This window comes from Oncorhynchus nerka, linkage group LG13 (genome assembly GCF_034236695.1).
Source record: "Oncorhynchus nerka isolate Pitt River linkage group LG13, Oner_Uvic_2.0, whole genome shotgun sequence".
Taxonomy (NCBI): domain Eukaryota; kingdom Metazoa; phylum Chordata; class Actinopteri; order Salmoniformes; family Salmonidae; genus Oncorhynchus; species Oncorhynchus nerka.
Window position 1 is genome coordinate 77,209,690 of NC_088408.1, and position 14,254 is coordinate 77,223,943.

Below are 14,254 nucleotides of genomic sequence, written 5' to 3' on the forward strand. Positions count from 1 at the left end.
TTAGGGAATGTACTTCCACACCTGGGCACTAGGGGCCACCACACTCTAAGCCTCATCCTTAGGCATGCCAGTCATTCAACCACTTCACTTTACACTGTGAGCAATGCTTTGCCCAAGTAAGTAATATAGTAATCCAGAGAAATAGGTGGAGCCATTGTGACATTGCATCCGCTCGTTTCATGTGTATGAGAAGTGGCTAAGGATAGATATCTCTTGAGTTTTTCCCAAACGAGTCACATTGTTAGAAATTATTCTAACTCCCACAATATAATAAAGATTGCTTTATGTAGATGAAAACTATGCTGTTGTGGACACCATTTTGATAAGCGAAAGCAGTGTTGACATTGCTGTGGTCCTCTGCTTTTACCTCAGCAGTCAGTCATTGATGGTGTAATGGAATGTCTGACAGGCAGGTTTAGAGTACAAGGCCCATTGTACAATCACAACACATGCTATAGCACCCATGATAATAATACATCTGTAAATAAACCATAAATCACAAACTATTACCAAAACAACAGAACGGCACAAAGCTGCCATGCACTCCTGCTTGTAAAGGGGGATGTTTCACTTCCCTGCACCACTGTACTCCACATAGTCTTGGATGGAATCTCATTTAAACCGCATGTGGTTGTGAATGTTTTAAACGTCAAATGGGTAATATCATTGATGAGTAATAATCACATTATATGTCAACTAGAAGGAAGACTGTCAGCATTTTATTCAAACATTGATTTCTTCATCGAATTGATGTGCTTGTGAGGAATAGTATAACTGCTATGAGCTATAATCTATCACAATCAATATTTCTTGGAATAATTAACTCCTTAACAAAGCAATACCTCAAAATGAGACAGTAAACATCCAAGACAGATCGCAGTAAAGTGAGAGCAGCAGATAAATGAGGGACAATTATTTTCATTCAAAAACAGAACTTAGCAGTCATCAAAATAACACCATTAGATTTAGTCTTTCAGATGAAGACAGGATCAAAGTGCTAAAGCAAAGAAGTTGTGTTCCTTCAGCAGCAACAAGCCCTCAGACAGACAGGGCGTAAAATAACTGTGTTTGTGACTTCAGCAGCAACAAGCCCTCAGACAGACAGGGCGTAAAATAACTGTGTTTGTGACTTCAGCAGCAACAAGCCCTCAGACAGACAGGGCGTAAAATAACTGTGTTTGTGACTTCAGCAGCAACAAGCCCTCAGACAGACAGGGCGTAAAATAGCTGTGTTTGTGACTTCAGCAGCAACAAGCCCTCAGACAGACAGGGCGTAAAATAACTGTGTTTGTGACTTCAGCAGCAACAAGCCCTCAGACAGACAGGGCGTAAAATAGCTGTGTTTGTGACTTCAGCAGCAACAAGCCCTCAGACAGACAGGGCGTAAAATAACTGTGTTTGTGACTTCAGCAGCAACAAGCCCTCAGACAGACAGGGCGTAAAATAACTGTTTGTGACTTCAGCAGCAACAAGCCTTCAGACAGGGCGTAAAATAACTGTGTTTGTGACTTCAGCAGTAACAAGCCCTCAGACAGACAGGGCGTAAAATAGCTGTGTTTGTGACTTCAGCAGTAACAAGCCCTCAGACAGACAGGGCGTAAAATAACTGTGTGACTTCAGCAGCAACAAGCCCTCAGACAGACAGGGCATAAAATAACTGTGTTTGTGACTTCAGCAGCAACAAGCCCTCAGACAGACAGGGCGTAAAATAACTGTGTTTGTGACTTCAGCAGCAACAAGCCCTCAGACAGACAGGGCGTAAAATAGCTGTGTTTGTGACTTCAGCAGCAACAAGCCCTCAGACAGACAGGGCGTAAAATAACTGTGTTTGTGACTTCAGCAGCAACAAGCCCTCAGACAGACAGGGCGTAAAATAACTGTTTGTGACTTCAGCAGCAACAAGCCTTCAGACAGGGCGTAAAATAACTGTGTTTGTGACTTCAGCAGTAACAAGCCCTCAGACAGACAGGGCGTAAAATAGCTGTGTTTGTGACTTCAGCAGTAACAAGCCCTCAGACAGACAGGGTGTAAAATAACTGTGTGACTTCAGCAGCAACAAGCCCTCAGACAGACAGGGCATAAAATAACTGTGTTTGTGACTTCAGCAGCAACAAGCCCTCAGACAGACAGGGCGTAAAATAACCGTGTTTGTGACTTCAGCAGCAACAAGCCCTCAGACAGACAGGGTGTAAAATAACCGTGTTTGTGACTTCAGCAGCAACCAGCCCTCAGACAGACAGGGCGTAAAATAACCATGTGTGACTTCAGCAGCAACAAGCCCCTTACAGGATGTACAATAACCTAGTGAGACAGGTCATCACCCTTCCCATTGATGATGATGAAATGGGATGATGTTATGTTACAGTGTGCTATGGTCTGCTTGTACAGATTCTATTTTGGGTTTGTGTGTCCCATTCCATCGTTTCACAGAGACGAGCTGAATGTCTAACACTTTGTTAACGTGGTTCCTGTTGAACCGGTGCATGTTAGGCTCCCTGACAGGTTATTTAAGCCCTGTTGTAACATTAATAGCAGCAGATTGTCTGTTCACACTTTAGAGGCAGAACCAAGCAATAAAGAGGAATAACAAATCAAATGTGGGAAGTCTAGACACATTCAAAACACACATACACACGCACCAGTAGGAAAAGGGAGAGAGAGTAAAACAGTTATGTTACCTTTCCCAATATTCTTTTTGGTAGCTGTCCAAGAAGAGGGAATCATAGGTAATTTCAACTCAGCACGATTTGACTCAGTCAGAAGGTAGTGGGACTTATAGGCATATGAACTTAATATGATGTCAGTAAGGTCCTGCACTAACAGTCCTACACAAGACACACAGGAAGAGATGGGGTGAGCCGCAATCAGACTACAGTACCCATGATTCCACAGGAAAGAAAGAACACATACGCTGTTAGAACACATAAACGAGAGAAAAAAACTGAGTAATAAGTTAAATGAAAGAGTCGTCCAAACAGAATTCTGTAGATATACAGTGCACTTCGCTTATAAGAAATTGAGAATCAACTGCTTTTAGTAACCACGGGGATAAATGTCACTAATACATTCACAAACAGGCAAATGCATCATAAGTGAAGGCTCAATGACATTTTTTCCAAACACAGACAGAGCTCAGTGGACCAGTACTCTCCTCCTCCTGCTGCTGCGGTGGTGTATCTGAGCTCAGCTAAGCCTCTGTGGTCTCAGCGAGAGCATCACACATCAATTATCTCTATGGGAATAAATAAAGTGTTATAGAGTTGAATGATTAGAGAAGACTAGATTAGAGGGGATCAGATTCAGAGAGAGAGACAGAGGGTCACAATTGGCAGGCCATGATCACAGGAACCAACATGAATGGAAGCTCTGGATAACTCTGAGAGGAACAGAAGGAGTTGGTTAAGTTGTAGCTATGGCTCTATTCACTCAAACGCTTGCCTAAGGGGCAGGACAAAGCAACATCCCTCCCCCTGCTGTCCTCCAGAGGGGCTGAATCTGGAAGCTTCCCTTAAAGAGACAGTGGGTCAGGGGCCCTGGTCAATAGTAATGGACTATATAGCGAATAGGATGCCATTTGGGACACAGAAAAAGGTGAGTGAGTCAGGGTGGGTACCCCTACAGGAGGTCTAAAGTGAGAGATAGATCTTACCTCGGGCACAGAGGAAGCACCAGGTCACGTTGACGGGTGAGGAGAGGAGGCCGTTCCTCTTGGTGATGCCATGGCTGCTGCAGATCATGATGTGGTGGGTGAGGACCACACTGCCCGCTGCAACGCAGCTGTCCCCTGTGTGGTACGCCACCGGGCAGCGCAGACATCGCATCATATGTCCTAGGGGGGGGGGAGGAAGGGAGGGAGAGAGAGACTTTAACACCTACAGTATTTGAGAGAGCATTTTAAAAGCCTAACGTGGCTTCCGTTCCTCTCCTTCATCTAGACCAGTGTTCTGCCCCCTACCTTTGGCAGCTTGGTGCAGGTCTCTCTCCAGGCAGCAGGTGGTGCAGGTATGTTGGGGGCAGTGGAACCCCCCGCCCGTACCACCCCCCACAGTACCAGGGAGTTTGTGCACACAGTCATCATGGTAATATCGCCCGCAGCCAACCACAGAGCAGCGCAACACCTCCCCTACCCCAGTCTTACAGCTGAAACACGAGTGAGAGCCTAGAGAGGAGGGAGGTGGCAAAGAGAGGGAGGGAGAGAGTGTGTGTCAGAGACAAAGGGGTGAGATAGAGGTGAGTTCCAGTCGACTTTTCATTCCTCCATCAGAGAAATCTCTCAATGTCTGCACTAGGCTGCTGGGCTGAAATCACACAGAGATTTGTCTGTAGGGTCATTTGCATAATCAGGGCTTGAGCAGTATTTTCTCTGTTCACACTCACACTCATAGCTTCATTAGCATTCACAAAGTAGAAGGATGTGTCTTGGAATAATTTGAATAATCATTTCAGCCATTTCAGCCTAAATGAGACTGTAAAGATGAAAGGAGCAATCAAAGAGAACTTGTCTAATGGTTGTGCAGGTCAATTAATGATTAGGATGTAAATGCATAGTGTATACGTTGTGACATCGTGTCATGTCTCACCGTTTCTACATTCCAGACAGGTAAATGTGCCCTCAGGTAGGAAGGTGAGGCCCAGGCACTCCAGATGGAATAGCCGACAGCAGTCCCCCTCACACGACACCAGACCCTCTCCATACACTTCACAGATCTACACACAGAGGAAGAGTTATCACCAATGGGGTATAAAACCTTTTTTTTGTATCAGCTATTTAAAAAGACACAGAGAGCAGAGAGAGAGAAAAGTAGGAAGAAAGACAGACAATATGACAAGGGGATGGGACAGGAGACCTCTTGGCCTACTGGCCATACAGTGTCCTTCTTGGCCTACCCGGCAGACAGTGTCCCTCTTGGCCTACCTGGCAGACAGTGTCTCTCTTGGCCTACCTGGCAGACAGTGTTTCTCTTGGCCTACCTGGCAGACAGTGTTTCTCTTGGCCTACCTGGCAGACAGTGTCTCTCTTGGCCTACCTGGCAGACAGTGTCTCTCTTAGCTGTGCTGCTTCCTTGTCTGGACAGACTGGAGTCCACTGACTGGCTGTCTGACGCGTCGGCATCTACTGCTGCTGGGCTGTCCAAACTCTTCCCAAACAGACTCTACATAGGAGAGAGAGAGCATGAGTGAGTGAGTGTGTGTATCTGTCTGTGTGTGTGTTTGCGTGTGTGTGTCTGTTTACCTGGGGATCGTTGAGGCCTCTAGAGTCAGAGTCGGATGTGTCTCTGTACTGAGAGGAGGCCATCTCTACGTCTGTGGAGGCTCTGCTGCGTTTCTTCAGAGGCTTACAGGCATCCGAGATCTCACTGGCTCCTACACACCATACCACACGTTAACACACACCTCCACAACACTGCTTCCCCCAACAAGTTAAACAAAGCCAGTATGCTTAGAGCAGGATGGGAAAGAGAGTCATAGGACAGAGCTGGAGTCTACCTTTCTGTGAGCCTGTTCTCAGAGTGGTCTCAGGAGCCATCTCAGCCTGCAGGGAGACAGAGAAAGCGAGAGAGGGATGTTGAAAATATTTATATTGTATTGCAATCCTCCTCTAGAGAACAGAGTGAAAGAACATGCAACACTACAGAGGGGAACAGAACAGTAGGTGGTAGTAGCAGGTTGGTACCTGTTCCTTTTTGGTCTTCTTCTTGGGAACGGCCTCACAGCCTTTCTCTGACTCAGATCTGCTCCTCACTGACCTGCGCTGCTGCTTACGCTCCTGAGAACCTACATGAATGAGACACCTGGTTAAACACCTGGTTAAAGGTCTGATCTGTGGGGAACATATTGGGGAACATATTCACACAAACACAATATTTACATATTCCAGCAGCCATCACCAGAGGACCCAGAAAACGTCCAAACACATGTGCATACACACGCATGCACAAACACTGCTGTAGAAGTGTTATGTACCTGGTGGGGTGCTGTGCTGAGACCCAGGAGAGGAGGTGTGCTGTGCTGCTTCCTGGTCACTTCTCTTCTCCTCCTTCTCCTTTCTCTCCTCTCCCTCATCACCCTCTTCCTCTGGACTGGGTTCTGGCTTAACTCTACAGCCCTGCTGGGAAGAAAAAAAACTCCACTTAGAAATAAATGCTTCAATTCAGTTTAGAGCGACAACAACTTTTAACACCATTGTCAACTAGGATGTCTAGACAAATAGAGAGCACCCACCTCTGGTGAAAAAGATCCCAGGTCGGCCTGCCGGCCCTCTCCCTCCTCCCTCTCCACCTCTCTCTCCCTCTGTGGTGAGGGCAGGGACTTCCTCTGTAGCAGAGGCCACATTTGGTCACACTTGGTGATCTTTACATTCAGTTTCTTCATTGTGATGGAGAGAGGCAGCAGCTTCCTGGCAGCAGCTGTCTTCCAGGCCCGTACCGGGGCACAGGACTCCTGGGTTCCCCCTGCTTCAGACTGGGTCTTCCGGGCTGGGGGGATGGGCTGTCCAGGGTCCCCGCTCTGGTCCTTTTCTCCCTCCGGGATTTTGAGGTCGGCTGGGTTGTCTGCATTAGGAACACTACACTGCCTACGAGGCTGTCTTCTGGCTGGCTCCACCCGGTCTGGTGATGTCACTGCTCCTTCTTCTTTCTTACTGGTTGAGCTGGAGGAGCTTTGGGTGCGGCTGGCAGCCCTGACAGGAGTCTTCTTGGTGGGCGGGGGTGCGTTGGGGTCTGGGTCGACATAGATGAAGGTATAGTTGTCGATGCGTTCCTGCTGCGTCATCAGGAAGGCGTCCTCTGCATGGCCGACGCCCACCTCCCACTGAGCACGCTCTCTCTGGGGGAAGGGCTTCATCAGCTGACACACACACATACACAATTTACATTACATTGCAATCATTTGGAAGATGCTCTTATCCAGTCAGTGCATTCAACTAAGTTTAGTAGGAAAAAAAAACTACATATCAGAATGATTAAAAGTAGACTCTTCTTACATTACATTTCCAAAAGAATGTGGACACCTGCCTGTCGAACATCTCATTCCAAAATCATGGGCCTTAATATGGAGTTGGTCCCCCCCTTTTCTGCTATAACAGCCTCCACTCTTCTGAAGGCTTTCCACTAGATGTTGGAACATTGCTGCGGGGACTTTCTTCCATTCAGTTACAAGAGCTTAAGTGAGGTCAGGCACTGATGTTGGACGATTAGGCCTGTCTCACAGTCGGTGTTCCAATTCATCCCAAAGGTGCTCGATGATGTTGAGGTCAGAGCTCTGTGCAGGCCAGGCAAGTTCTTCCACACCGATCTTGATAAATTATGTATTTTTGTTTATTAAACGGTAAGCAAAAACATTGAATTTGGTCATATGTGGAAATGTGCCTTGCGGAAAGTATTCAGACCCTATTTCCAAATTTTGTTGTTACAGCCTTATTCTAAAATGGATTAAATTGTTTTTTCACCTTATCAATCTACACACAACCGATAATGACAAAGCAAAAACAGGTTTTATTCAATGTTAGCAAATTTCTAAAAAAATAATAAACTGAAATATCACATTTACATAAGTATTCAGACCCTTTACCCTTTACTTTGTTGAAGCACCTTTGGCAGCGATTACCGCCTTGAGTCTTCTTCTAGGGTCACTCCAGAGATGTTCGATTGGGTACAAGTCCGCGTTCTGGCTGGGCCACTCAAGAACATTCAGAGACTTGTCCCGAAGCCACTCTTGTGTTGTCTTGGCTGTGTGCTTAGGGTCTTGACCTGTTGGAAGGTGAACCTTTGCCCCAGTCTGAGGTCCTAAGTGATCTTGAGAAGATTTTCATCAAGGATCTCTCTGTACTTCATCTTTCCTTCGATCCTGACTAGTCTCCCAGTTCTCTCATCTCCACAGAGGAACTCTGGAGCTCTGTCAAAGTAACCATCGGGTTCTTGGTCACCTCCCTGACCAATGCCATTCTCCTGATTGCTCAGTTTGGCCGGCTGTCCAAGAGTCTTGGTGGTTCCAAACTTCTTCCATATAAGAATGATGGAGGCCACTGTGTTCTTGGGGACCTTCAAGGCTGCAGATTTTTTAAACTTGAACCTTCCACAGATTTGTGTCGGAGCACTACGGACCATTTCTTCGACCTCATGGCTTAGTTTTTGCTCTGACATGCACTGTCAACCGTGGGACCTTATATAGACAGGTGTGTGCCTTTCCAAATCATGTCCAATCAATTGAATTTACCACAGGTGGACTCCAATCAAGTTGTAGAAATATCTCAAGGATGATCAATGGAAACAGGATGCAAAGGGTCTGAATACTTGTGTACATAGGTACTGATTTTAATTTTAATACATTTACAAACATTTCGAAAAACCTGTTGGGATATAGCTTTGGGGTATTTTGTGTAGATTGATGAGGAAACACATTTATTTAGCCCATGTTAGAATAAGGCTGTAACGTAACAAAATGTGGAAAAAGTCAAGGGGTCTGAATCCTTTCCAAATGCGCTGTATATTGATTGACACACTCCACTTAACAAAACCATTGCCAAATAATGTCCTGTCACCTGCTATTATAATGAGCCTTGAGTAGGTACCACCCAGCACATCTAGAAGGGAGTGGATTTTATTCTGAACCCCTCTCTTGAGATGACATAGAGCAGGGTTCCCCAACTGGCAAGTTTGTTTAGCAAAAACTAAAAAGATACATATTTATAAGAAATATATTTATTTATTTATTTTTATTGCTGGGCACAAAATACTGTAAAAACACCAGCAAATCAGCTCCAAGTGATTTTATTTTGGAAATCTGTTCCAAAGTATTCCCACACATAGAGATATATGTGATCTTATACAAATGCAAGCAAGGTTTGAAATGATTATGTTTTATCCGCTCAAGAAAAGATCGGCCCACAGTTGAATCTAGTTGATGATCCCTGAAGAGAGGCACCTTCTCAAGTGCCTCTACATCAAGATTTCAATGGTAGAGTTGGACCGCTAGGAGCAAAAAGAGCTAGATTTACTACTAAAAGACCAAAATATATTACTGTCAAAATGATGACCAGAATTGACATGTTTAACAATAACTAATTCTAAAACATAATTTTTTTCCCCTTCTTCATTAAAGTTACTCTTTAAACCAGTGTCCAGAGTGTGAGGAGGGTATACTGTCAGGCCATGCAGTGCTGTGTCTCTACCTTGTGTCTCTCTGCTGTCTTGGTGGTCTTGCGTAGAGTCTCAGCCTGCAGCTCATCAAACTGGTGTTCTCCCTGGTACATGACCACTCTCTTCTCATGGACCCAGGCCCGCTCTGCCACACTGCCAAAGAACTGCACATGGTACTCTCTGTGACCTGGAGGGCCAGGAGGGACACAGCCAGACAGCAGTTAGAGGCTTTTAAACAGTTATGTCTATAAGTGCTGTACTGGAGTGCCAAGTCTAGGTCCAACAGCTTCTATCCCCAAGCCATAAGACTCCTGAACAGCTAATCAAATGGCTACCCAGACTATTTGCATTGCCCCCCGCGCCTTTACGCTGCTGCTATTCTCTGTTATTATCTATGCATAGTCACTTTAACTCTACCTACATGCACATATTACCTCGACTAACCAGTGCCCCTGCATATTGACTCTTTACCGGTACCCCAGGTATATAGCCTCGCTATAGTAATTTTACTGCTGCTCTTTAATTATGTTACTTTTACTTATCTATTTTTTTACTTAACACGCATTTTTCTTAAAACTCCATTGTTGGTTCAGGGCTTGTAAGTAAGCATTTCACTGTTGTATTTGGCGCTTGAGACAAATTAAATTTGATTTTATTTTGATTTGGAAAAGAATGTATACACATTTTATGCTCCATGACATGCTCCATGACAGCAGTGTGTGTGTGTGTGTGTGTGTGTGTGTTTGTTCACCTCGGGTGTTGATGCGTGTGTGGACGTTCATCTGGGGGTCACAGGAGACCATGCAGGGCCACCAGGGGTAGGTACCCACTTTGGCCCACACCAGGTCCCCCACCTCGTGGTTCTTATAGCAACCTGTACCTGTTATCACTGTAGGGTACTGCTTCTGGACCTACAGTACAGGAGGGAGGGAAAACACATACACTCAATTAACAACAGGCAGTCATGCCCTACCTCCAAGACACTTTCTGTAGATTTAAAAGAATCAGATGGGTGTATGCAATCGTCCACTAATCCCTTATTTTCAGATGTCTGAAACTGCTGAAACAGTTACTCTTCGAGTACTGAATAGTGAATTAATCGCACTGGATGACCTCAACCAACAGAGAAGGCGCAAACCAACACTTGCCTTAGGTGCCTTGGGCTCTGCTTTGATGGGGGTCTTCTGTGGCTCCTCAGTCTGCCCCACAGGCAGCTCCCGTGGCTGGCTGGGGGTCTGGGCCTCGGTGTGGGTCTGGGGCTGGGTCTGGATGTCCCTGGCCTGCCCTATAGTTTCCCCCTGTTCCTGCTCCTGGTCTTGCTCCTGCCCTTCTTCTTGCTCCAGCAGCCTGACTGTATTTTTCCTATACTCCTTCTTCATCTCGTGTCTGCTGTGGGTCTGGGAGTCCTCGCTGGCCTGGGACTCCTGCAGCAGGTCTCCACACAGTGCAGACTCAAACAGCTCTCTCCCGTTCTGGTACGTCTTTATGATCTTCAGTTTGATCTCTGGAGAGCTGGTCTTCTTCAGGATCCCGCTGGAGGGAGCAGGGGGGTGTGAGGGGGTGTGAGGAGGAGGTGCTGTCCAGCAGGGAGGGGGAGGGCTGGTGGAGGGCAAGAGTAACGGGGGAGGAGGGGGAGAACGTGGGACATGAGGTGAGGTGGTGGGGGAGGTGGTGTTGGGAGGGCAGGGGCAGAGGGCTGTGAGTGTAGGGATGTGGGTGAGGTTGAGGGTGGTAGTGATGAGGATGGTGGTAATGAGGGTGATGGAGGTGGAGGTGGGGGTGTGGGTGGTGTGAAGGTGGAGGAGGAGACAGAGGGGAGCAGGGTCTCTCTTGGAGGACAGGGGCCCTCAGGACCGTTCCTTCCCCAGGCATGAGGCAGTGCTCTCCGTAGCCCCGGATGGCCCCATAGCCGTTGGCCGAGCCGTTGGGAAACTGGGGGTACATGGAGAACTTGGCCTGGGGCTCGTACAGCCCCAACCCAGGAGGGTAACCGTTGGAGACTGGGGGCATGTCCTCGGAAGCCGAGGGCGGGTAGGAGAACTCTGCTTCCAGGGCAGTGTCGTAGGAGGGGCCTCCGCCCTCATCGCTACCGGTGTCGTAGGCGCCCTCCTGACGGATGTTGGCTGAGTCAATGAGCTGAGGGGGTTGCTGAATTGTATTTCCCATGATCCCTTGCATGAAAGAAAAGGAGAAATCCATTGTTGTGCTCCTGCATCCTTAACTGTCCTGTTCTCTGGCTGGACCTGGAAGAGGACAGACACATAGGAGAGGGCTTGATATATTGATATGGGTTAATATGATGTTAGAAAGGATGTGACTGAAAGAACAATCAGATCTACTACTGTGCATCTATCTTTTTTAATCAAGGGTAAGAAATGTTTATCAATCATCCCAGGTAGAGAAATAATGTGACTTACAGTATAAAGAGATAACAGAACTGTCTATATATCTAATCTAATCCTACTGGTAAGGAAAGGCACAGACTGTTCTAATGAGAACTGGTGCGATATTCTCTTGATGCATCGAATAATATAACTGATCTAAATGTTTTCATGTTTGAAATCTCTTTCCCATAATAAGACCTAAGAGTTCCCTGCACAGTGTGCACTGAATGAACAAAAATATGTCTGCTGAACGCTTTGATTTCCCCCATCATTTTAAAGGTGGGCCATCTCTAATTAACGTTAATGTTATAAAGTTGTTATTAGTGTCCTAATCTTAAACACTATTAGTGTCCTGATACTCAACTGGTAAATGTTCACGTACAGATAGATTACCAAAATAATAAAAGTGTAGATCAAGACCATCACGCTATGAGATATAAGTTTTGGGGAACACTGTCTGAATGAGCTAGGCTGCCATAGTCTCAGGGGCCACAGTAACTTTGTGTAATTTCTGTATAATATGAGAGATCCCTGCCAGTAGTGGAGACATCAGAGCCAACCTTTGAGTGCCAAAGAATGCAACTCATCACTCAAACAGCACAGGCACAATTAGCAGTTCTGAACGACTCATAATGATTGCACGGTAGTAGGCAATGTTGTGGTTATTTAAGTTAACCGCTGTTGTAGTTATGGTAGTTTTTCTGACCTTGTGACCTGATCAGGAAAAACCCTCTTATGATTGCCTATACAGTCAGAGTGATAGCATACAGTTTAGGCCAGTTTTTCCTGGTCAGTTCAAGGAGTATAAATAGACTGTGTGTACCTAATAAATGCCTTTGTTTTAGCCTCTGCCAAAATATGAGAAATCCTTAATTTCACTTCTAAAAAAATCATATTGTTTGATCTCAAACCATCATGAATAAATGCAATGTACTATTAATGTGTATGCAGGCCCTACACATTTCACTCAGTCAAACGGCTCTAGATTTGAAAGCATAGCCTAGATGGCCAAGCTCCCATGCCCTGGGTGAGACAGAAGTACAGGGATAATACAGTGATAATTACGGTAATAATACATTGACTCCGAAATTGAACAGTTAAATAAAGTGTCATAACGTTGTTACATGCACAAAATAACCTTGAATCAATGTGTCCTTTTTTTTGGTGTAGACTAAACCTTGATTTGATTGAGATTAAGCAGCCTTTATTGCCATTCACAAGGTGATATAAGGGGAAATTCATTCTCATTAATATGTATCACAGCTACTACTGCTGGATGAGAATATAAAGTAATGTAGATAACGCAGTCCAGCTTTGTATACACGAGTTGATACACTGTAACACTGGGGTCACTTTATTGAAGAAAACGACGCGCACAGACTGAAATATTGTTACATTGTACTGAGTGATGGAACTACATCATTAGCAGCCGTGCTGTGCACTGTTCTGCTGCGATGTTTTTATCTAGCTAGCGTAGTTAGCTCTCATGAACACTGGCAAATGAAATATCGTGTCAATATAAAAACACGTATCTAAAGACGAGACGATGTTCTTGCATTCTGACACGTCCGCAATGTTTACTCTTGTGTGACATTTCAATACGATGCGGAAGACTAGAAACAAGATGGCAAAGGAAGCTATACATTGTTGCCAATATGGCTGCCTTTGCCCCTTTAAATCAAATTGTCTATCGTGATAACACCTCCATCATTCGTTTGAAGAAAATGTTGAAATATAAACCTAAATCCACACGGCGAAAACCTTTGCTAAATGCACAGTTAGGATGTCAGCAAGCTGTTTATCAATGATAAAGATTAGGAGAACGGAAAACGAAAGATGCTGTGAGAGTCGCGAGATGTATTAAAATAAAATGTCAATACCTTCAGCGTGTCCCATTCTAAACACATACACCAGATATCTGCGCTTCCTTGTGCAAATTACAAAAAGGGATAAAATAAAAAATCTTGGGAAAATATTAGAATGCAGGCCTCTCCGTTTCTAACGCAATTCATTAATAGGGGCAATTTACGGTCACTGCTCGGTCCCCATGTCTTGTCTATTTGCTGTAGAACCTAAGGCCTAGTATTTTGCGGAATCTTGGTGGGAATGATCTCGCCCCCTTATGTATTTTCATTTTACTGGCTCCCTCTTCCTTCAGCTGTAACAAAAGCACCCTGCTTTGGGCCTTGTCTGTCTCGCTCAGCGCCAAATCACAAGCTCCCGATTGGCGGGGGTCACACAACCAGGCGCAAACCGGGATGTGTAGTTCTAATCGTTTAGAGAACATCTCAGCAGCAGAATAAAAATACATGTAGCCCTATAAAGAAAACAATGAAAAATAAAATACACCAAAAATGTTGTGTGCATAAATTAGGTCTGGATAGGGTTGGTATAAGCTATGTAAACAGAAAAAAAATGGGCCAGCACAAGTGGCCTAATGTCAAACATCATGTCCTAAATTGATGGTGAAAATATAAATTCCCGTTTAGATATTATCTTAATTGAAATCAAATATTCTCTGAAATAATCCATGTGGAACGATCATGATATGATAGATAGCCCAGCCCATGTAGTATGGCATGAAAGGTTAAGAGGACATAATGGCCCAGGAGGCCTTGACTGCACTCAGCAGATTTAGTAAACCTGACAGATATTAAAACATAGGCTACTGTACCTCAACATAGAAATGTGAGAAAAGCACTAGTGTGCAGGCTATATATTTCATAGTGTCGT

The 14,254-nt window shown here is 45.2% G+C and overlaps 1 protein-coding gene across 1 annotated transcript in view; it reads right to left on the minus strand.

Moving 5' to 3' along the window:
• The window catches only part of LOC115140198 (histone-lysine N-methyltransferase NSD3-like), a 28,166-nt gene extending 14,458 nt beyond the window's left edge, over window positions 1–13,708 (minus strand). Inside the window, 16 exon segments of the mRNA XM_029678388.2 lie at window positions 2,679–2,825; window positions 3,650–3,829; window positions 3,956–4,159; window positions 4,581–4,707; window positions 5,028–5,153; window positions 5,234–5,364; window positions 5,488–5,533; window positions 5,675–5,775; window positions 5,965–6,109; window positions 6,223–6,846; window positions 9,170–9,324; window positions 9,889–10,048; window positions 10,286–10,768; window positions 10,771–10,802; window positions 10,805–11,380; window positions 13,402–13,708. Coding sequence (XP_029534248.2) covers window positions 2,679–2,825; window positions 3,650–3,829; window positions 3,956–4,159; window positions 4,581–4,707; window positions 5,028–5,153; window positions 5,234–5,364; window positions 5,488–5,533; window positions 5,675–5,775; window positions 5,965–6,109; window positions 6,223–6,846; window positions 9,170–9,324; window positions 9,889–10,048; window positions 10,286–10,768; window positions 10,771–10,802; window positions 10,805–11,336 — 3,193 coding nt within the window. The 5' untranslated portion in view covers window positions 11,337–11,380; window positions 13,402–13,708.
• Between the last annotated feature and the right edge of the window lie 546 nt (window positions 13,709–14,254).